The sequence below is a fragment of the Schistocerca serialis genome, chromosome 8 (genome assembly GCF_023864345.2).
Source record: "Schistocerca serialis cubense isolate TAMUIC-IGC-003099 chromosome 8, iqSchSeri2.2, whole genome shotgun sequence".
Lineage (NCBI taxonomy): Eukaryota > Metazoa > Arthropoda > Insecta > Orthoptera > Acrididae > Schistocerca > Schistocerca serialis.
The window spans coordinates 177,232,780-177,240,400 of NC_064645.1; the positions used below are offsets into that span (position 1 = coordinate 177,232,780).

At 44.6% G+C, this 7,621-nt stretch overlaps 1 protein-coding gene and 1 non-coding gene across 2 annotated transcripts in view; one reads left to right on the top strand and one right to left on the bottom strand.

Annotated features, from left to right (window-relative positions):
- LOC126416906 (protein O-mannosyl-transferase TMTC2-like) overlaps nt 1-2,965 on the bottom strand; it is a 111,198-nt gene extending 108,233 nt beyond the window's left edge. Inside the window, exon 1 of the mRNA XM_050084789.1 lies at nt 2,803-2,965. Within this exon, the coding sequence (XP_049940746.1) occupies nt 2,803-2,965 (163 nt within the window). The remainder of the gene's footprint in view (nt 1-2,802) is intronic.
- Nucleotides 2,966-4,120: 1,155 nt separating this feature from the next.
- Nucleotides 4,121-4,194, top strand: Trnat-ugu (transfer RNA threonine (anticodon UGU)). The gene has a single exon. It is a non-coding gene; the product is annotated as a tRNA-Thr (tRNA).
- The last annotated feature ends 3,427 nt before the right edge of the window (nt 4,195-7,621 follow it).

Here is a 7,621-nt window from a genome sequence, read left to right on the forward strand (position 1 = left end):
GTTGAGAAGTTATATTTGCCCATATCGCATGAATTACAAATGTGGACGACTACTTTCGGCAAAGTTTAATTGCCATCTTAAAGTCCTTATCCCACAGGGTACTTCCATTGGTCTAGAATTACGAAATTTTGCCAAAAAGCAAGGTTTTACTGAACAAATGAGGCCAAAGATCTGAAGATTGCGAATATGTAATTATATCACACGAAAAAATATTTCTTTTGTCGTTTGTTGCCCGAGTTCAACTTGAAATTAAGAAGTTCTTGAAAGTCTTGGTATGCCTAGGGTCGGTATTATATCTTTCCGGTACCATTGTCGATAACAGGCAAAAATTGTTAAGGTTCTGTATTCCCGAAATGGGTTACTGTCTACACACATAATCAAGTATGTACGGAACCTTCAGTATGTGAGTCCTACTCGCACCCGGCCAATTTCCTACGGAATAGCAAAAGAAATATGGATTTGTGAGGTGTCGCTTTCTCCTGCTGGAATTGCCTAAGTACGTCGGAATGCACAATGGACATGAATGGATGCAGCTGATAAGACGGGATGCTTAGGCGTCCCATATCAGTCCAACTAAAAGGCCCAACACCATTACAGAGCCTCCACCAGCTTGAACAGTCCCCTGCTGAGATGCAGAGTCGATGATTTCATAAGGTTGTCTTCATACCTGTCGACGTCCATCCAATCGACACAATTTGACACGAGACTCGTCCGACCACGTAACATGTTTCCAGTCATCAACAGTCCAATGCCGGTGTTGACGGGCCCAGTTGAGGCGTAAAGCTCTGTGTCGTGCAGTCATCAAGCGTACAAGAGTGGACCTTCGGCTCCGAAAGCCCATATCGACTATGTTTCATTGAATGGTTCGAACGGTGACAGTTGTTGATGACCCAGCACTTAAATCTGCAGCAATCTGCGGAATGGTTGCACATCTGTCACGTTGAACGATTTTCTTCAGTCGTCGTTGGTCGAGTTCTCGCAGGATCTTTTTCCGGCCGCCGCGATGTCGGAGATTTGGTGTTTTACCAGGTTCCTAATACTCACGGCACAGTCGTGAAATGGTCGTACGGGAAAATCCCCACTTCATCGCTACCCTGGAGACACTATGTTCCATCGCTCGTGCACCGACTGTAGCACCACATTCGAACTCACTTAAATCTTGATAACGTGCCATTGTAGCAGCAGTAACCGATACAACAATTGCGCCAGACACTTGTAGTCTTATATGCGCCGTATTCGGGCTGTTTACATATCTCTGTATTTGAATGTGCGTGCCTATTCCAGTTTCTTGGGCGGTTCAGATTGTGGTAATATGTGGTGTACACTACTGGCCATTAAAATTGCTACACCAAGAAGAAATGCAGATGATAAACGGGTATTCATTGGGCAAATATATTATACTAGAACTATCATGTAATTACATTTTCACGCAATTTGGGTGCATAGATTCTGAGAATTCAGTACCCAGAACATCCACCTCTGGCCGTAATAACGGTCTTGATACGCCTGGGCATTGAGTCAAACAGAGCTTGGATGGCGTGTACAGGTACAGCTGCCGATGCAGCTTCAACACGATACCACAGTTCATGATGAGTAGTGACTGGCATATTGTGACGAGCCAGTTGCTCGGCCACCATTGACCAGACGTTTTCAATTGGTAGGGATGTGGAGAATGTGCTGGCCAGGGCAGCAGTCGAACATTTTCTGTATCTAGAAAGGCCCGTACAGGACCTGCAACATGCTGTCGTGCATTATCCTGCTGAAATGTAGGGTTTCGCAGGGATCGGGTCGTAACACATCTGAAATGTAACGTTCACTGTTCAAAGTGCCGTCAATGCGAACAAGAGGTGACCGAGACGTGTATGGCACCCCATACCATAACGCCGGGTGATACGCCAGTATGGCGATGACGAATACATGCTTCCAATGTGCGTTCCCCGCGATGTCGCCAAACACGGATGCAACCATCATGGTGCTGTACACAGAACCTTGATTCATACTAAAAAATGACGTTTTGCTATTCGTGCACCCAGGGTCGTCGTTGAGTACACCATCGCAGGCGCTCCTGTCTGTGATGCAGCGTCAAGTGTAACCGCAGCCGTGATCTCCGAGCTGATAGTCCATGCTGCTGCAAACGTCGTGGAACGGTTGGTGCAGATGTTTCTTGTCTTGCAAACGTCCACATCTGTTGACTCAGGGATCGAGACGTGGCTGCACGATCCGTTACAGCCATGCGGATAAGATGCTTGTCATCTCGACTGCTAGTTGTACGAGGCCGTTGATATCCAGCACTGCGTTCCGTATTACCCCCCTGAATCCACCGATTCCATATTCTGCTAACAGTCATTGGATCTTGACCAACGCGAGCAACAATGTCGCGATACGATAAACCGCAGTCGCGATAGGCTACAATCCGACCTTTATCAAAGTCGGAAAGGTGATGGTACGCATTTCTCCTCCTTACAGGAGGCATCACAACAACGTTTCAACAGGCAACGCCGGTTAACTGTGTGTGAGAAATCGGTTGGAGACTTTTCTTATGTCAACACGTTGTAGGTGTGACCACCGTCGCCAACCTTGTGTGAATGCTCTGAAAAGCTAATCATTTGCATATCACAGCATCTTCTTCCCGTCGGTTAAATTTTGCGTCTGTAGCACATCATCTTCGTGGTGTAGCAATTTTAATGGCCAGTAGTGTATGTATTATATGTACGCCACGACGTTTTAAACGAGGTAGCTTATGAATTCCTGACATACATGTGTAAACTAGGTAGTTAAGTGATGAGGAGGAGAGTTGCCTACCGGCAGCAGAGGAGGGAGGGCAGATGTCGGGCAGCCGCAGCCGGAGATGTGGACCAGTGAGCGGGAACGGCGCGCCCTCTTCCAGCTTCCGGATCCACTCAGCACCGCCGAGAGGGGCTCGCGGCCGCCTCCGATGACGCTTAAAAGCTTTCCCGCGTAGCATTATGTCTGCCTCCACTCCCAACCCCACACTTCCCTCTCTCCTTCCTTATCGCGGCCGCCTCCTCAGGATTGTTTTGAGTGCTCCATCTCGGCCCAGAAGCTGCGAAACGAATCCGCTACGTTTCGCGACCTTCGAGAGCCGTTGGATGATCAGTTACGGTAGGGGCTTGCGAGTAGTCTTCTTCGGTCCTTCAAAGTGATTTCATAAGACGGGCCTCTGCTAAGATGACAGAAGGTTATATTTGCACTGATGTTAAACTGGAAATGCGGACTGCGATAAAAAGGCAGAAGAAGCCATCTGGCTGGATAAAATGTCGTCTTACTAACGTTAGGTCCTTTCCATTTTTGCAGCTAACATAATTACTGTATTACTATTATGTAATAAAGACTTTTGTGTACGCATGTAGACGGAAACGGTCCTAGGAAATGATCTAACTTCCGGGAATTATTCAGAGAGAAATCGGAAATAAACGAACATATAAATTGTTTGGAAATTACAATGAAATGAACACCCTTAGCTGCTTACAGGCGTTGACATACCTCAACGGGGACAGCTGAAAATGTGTGCCCCGACCGGGACTCGAACCCCGGATCTCCTGCTTACATGGCAAACGCTCTACACATCTGCGCCACCGAGGACACAGAGGATAGCGCGACTGCAGGGATTTATCTCTGGCACGCCTCTCGCGAAACCCACGTTCTCAGCGTATTGTCCCGCACTAAATTCGTTGTGCCCCCGGCCCATTATGCTCATTACTCGCGGCGCGTTGCCGGTTCCCGTAAGAGTTCGGGCACTGTTTGTGCATTCGCACAGAAGAAGAAGATGGTCAAGTGACCGGTGAGCCTTAACTATATATATATATATATATATATATATATATATATATATATATATATATATATATATACTAAGACGGTACAATACGTTGAGAATGTGGGTTTCGCGGGAGGGGTGCCAGAGATAAAATCCTGCTGTCGCGCTATCCTCTATGTCCTCTGTTTTTCTTTTTTTTGTTCGCTGAAGTTCGTTCCATCTGCTCGGGGCGGACGTCGTAAGACATCCGTTTAAGTTCGTTGATGATCGATTAACTCAGTTTTTTTTATTACAGAAGGCAGCTAACCCTCTGACCGAACACGCTGAGCTACCGTGCCGGTGTCCTCGGTGGCTCAGATGGATAGAGCGTCTGCCATGTAAGCAGGAGATCCCGGGTTCGAGTCCCGGTCGGGGCACACATTTTCATCTGTCCCCATTTACGTATGTCAACGCCTGTAAGCAGCTAAGAGTGTTCATTTCATTGTAATTTCATTCTAACGAGCTGCATGGTCACCGATGGTATCTATTCTTTCGGACATGTCCGAAAGAACAGATACCATCTTCGTGTATAAAATGTTTAGTCTGCCGAATTAGCTATTCATGCCAACATACAGACATGTATCATGAGAAGGCTTATGATTTGTTTCGTTTCATCTGTGATACCTTGAAATGCAGCTCTGGGAGTGGCGGAGAGGGGGCTTGTGGAGGAGGAAGGTAAGTTTCGATCGTAGTAGCAGACGATACCAGTGCTCAGTAAAGCACTGAATTATGCCATACGTGTGATCGCATAGAAGTAAGTATTTCATCATCGCGTTTTGTATATAAAGGACGCATTCCTTTTGAGCTACGGTCAAGCACAACACGTGCGTTTTGACGAACATGGTGTCCAATGAGGAATGGTCAGTATTCAGGTAACGATGATTCGAAGCAAGAAGTCAAATAAACATGGGTTCTAAAAAGCACACCTTAAGGCTATTAGCACTCCTTCGTCATCGATAGTGCGAAACAAATCTATTTTCCAGGAAGTCCTTTGCTTTCCAAATTTTGGCAGCTGGTAGTATGGACCAAAAAAAGAAAAATACGTGCAGTAAACATGGACTCTGTACCTTAGGAGCCATGAGCACTTGTTCACCTTCGCTACCGTGAAACAAATCTGTTCCACTGAAGAAGTTCTCATAGTTCTTAAGGAATGCGTTTTAGAGCCCATTTTCACTACATCGTTTTGCTTCGAATGACCTTTTGCTGTCACATCGCTGAATATTGACCGTTCTTCCTGGCACAGCCTGTATAGCAATAAAGGTTCTTCATTACATAATATATGGCGTGTAGAAAAATTTCCGCTACCAGTCACAATAAAATGTTATTTATTTCTCACACGACCGGTTTCGGGCTGTATAAATGTATTTATACAGTGATCTCCAGTAGTATAAACATGTACATGAATGTATAAACACCTGAAGATGGGCACAAGCCCGAAACCGGTCGTGTGACAAATAAATAACCTTTTATTGTGACTGGTAGCGGAAATTTTTCTACGTCCTGTAAGGGAACAGTCGCAGAGTTCAGCAGAATCCACTACGGATTAAATTCATTACATAATTTACTTTGCAATAGAGGAAATAATTGATAAAAAAGGAAAACTAATAATCCAAATAAGACTTTAAATTTCTATTACTCTGTCTACTAAATTAAGATTGAGCTTATCCATTAGGTCTTTTTTAGAACCCGTTATTATTCAATCAATATAAAAGTAGAAAGCCGCAACCAGACAAATTTTCAAATACTTCTGCATTCCTTAAACTGGTTTCCGAATTTTACGGCTCATTTACAGATAGTGCTCAGGAAGTTACATGACTATTCCATACCGTGTTGGTATGGGCTGGTTCTGTGACAAGGAAATGAGGTATGCCTAACGTATATTCAAGAATATTGTTTGCATGGCGGTTTGGATCCAAGAATGAGTTCAGTACGTGCTACATGTAATCAGTATGCTCCATAAATCCCCGAATTTTTGTAAACGGTGTTACACATGAAACCTGATTATTTGATTGTCACTCATAGTGTGGTTAGCTTGATCAAAAACACTTTATTTAAAGAGAGAATAATTTTTGGAGTTAGTTATTAACCTTAGCTATCGTTAATTATAGTTCCTAAGAAAATTCTGCGGAAGTCCACATCGTAATAAACTGTTTTATTCTGTAACCTGTTTGGATCTATATAACCATATTTAAACCAGAATCTCAGATGACGTGAGAGACGGTAGTGAAGCTGTTTTGAGTACCCTGTGGGTACCGACTGGTATGAGTGACCTACAGATCTTCTTATCATCCGACTTATTACTGAAACTTCGTGTTAGATTAAAACTGTGTGCTGAACCGAGACTCGAAAGCGGGACTTCTGCATTTCACAGGAATGTGCTTACCAACTTTTTCTGCCTAGCTTTCTTCTTATCTAGCTAACTTTAATGAAATTAAATAAATATCAAAGCTACGCCTACCTGGCACCACCCCTTTCACCTTACCGCCAAAAATGAACTATACCACTACCCTAATTATTCACAATAATTCTTCCAAGGCGATGGAATCGACAGTTCTATAATTTTTTGATGATTATAATTTGAAAATTATACGAAACATAGAGTTAAGAAATGTCATTCAAGAGATAAACAAAAATTACATTTGTATATTAATTGTGCAACTTCAGCTAAAAGAATCTGTCTTCAAGAAATGATGCAATTTGATTGTTATTGTACATTGCCATTGGCGTTTTCTGCTCTGATGTCAAACTAAACCTGATACCCCTCAACGAGGAGGGGTGGGGGTTTAACAAAAACACTGCGTCAATAATTTGCGAACAGCGTACGGTACCTTGGTATGCGTTCGAAGGCGTTGCGAGCGTTTTGCAGGTACCACCAATAACCAAGTTCCACTTTCTTCCCTTCGACAAGAACGTGGACATTTCCCGCAATGTATGATATTTTGCGAGAGGAAAGTAATAGTCATCCAGAAAGAGGAGGGTCCGAAAGGCAGTCATGTCAGAAGTGACGCGGAGGTAACAGGATAATCTCTTCAGCTGTGACAGTAGCCAAATGCCGGACGACGACAAGTATGTGAAGCGATGTTCATCGATGTCCAGGTGGTGACAGCCAGGGCAAACGGGGGGGGGGGGGGGGGGACCGTTAATCCGATAGCGAGAGGAGCCGGTGTGGCGTCGAATATTTTTTGTTGGTGCCTTGATACCACATAGCATATACGGTGGTTGGCAGAACTGGTTTTCCATTCTCGTGGACAATGGACAGTTAGGTACTTGGTTTCTATGCAGCACCGCCAGCTAAAGGGTGGTGTAAAAATATTTTGCCTTCGTCGAGTGTGTTGTGGGCAGATCCAAGATCACATGGCTGTATTTGATGATGAATGTGGAGACAGAGGATAACTGTGTAGCGACGTGCGCTACCAACACCGGCAAGGACGTGAGAGACCGGCATCAGGACTTCCAATAGATGATCTGTGAGGAAAGTGTGTCGACTGGTCCATTGTTTCCAAATATTGCTCATACAAAGGTCAGCTGCCCGTCACTCGGGCGTTAAACAGTACTATCCCTCCATCACGCAAGTGTCGTAACGTACTTCAAATACGTGTCCTGTGGATAAGTAATAACCGAAGTCCGACTGAAGTCTACGACCTATCACCTCCTGTAGGTGGAGGACTAACCAGCTGCCGTTATGTAGATAGGAGTGACACTGCCAGCAGTCGACCAATGGTGTAAACGCCCAGAAGATGACCCCTACGTCGGCTTGAAACCGGTTGGCGGTATAATAATAATAAATGCGATTAAGAGTGTTTT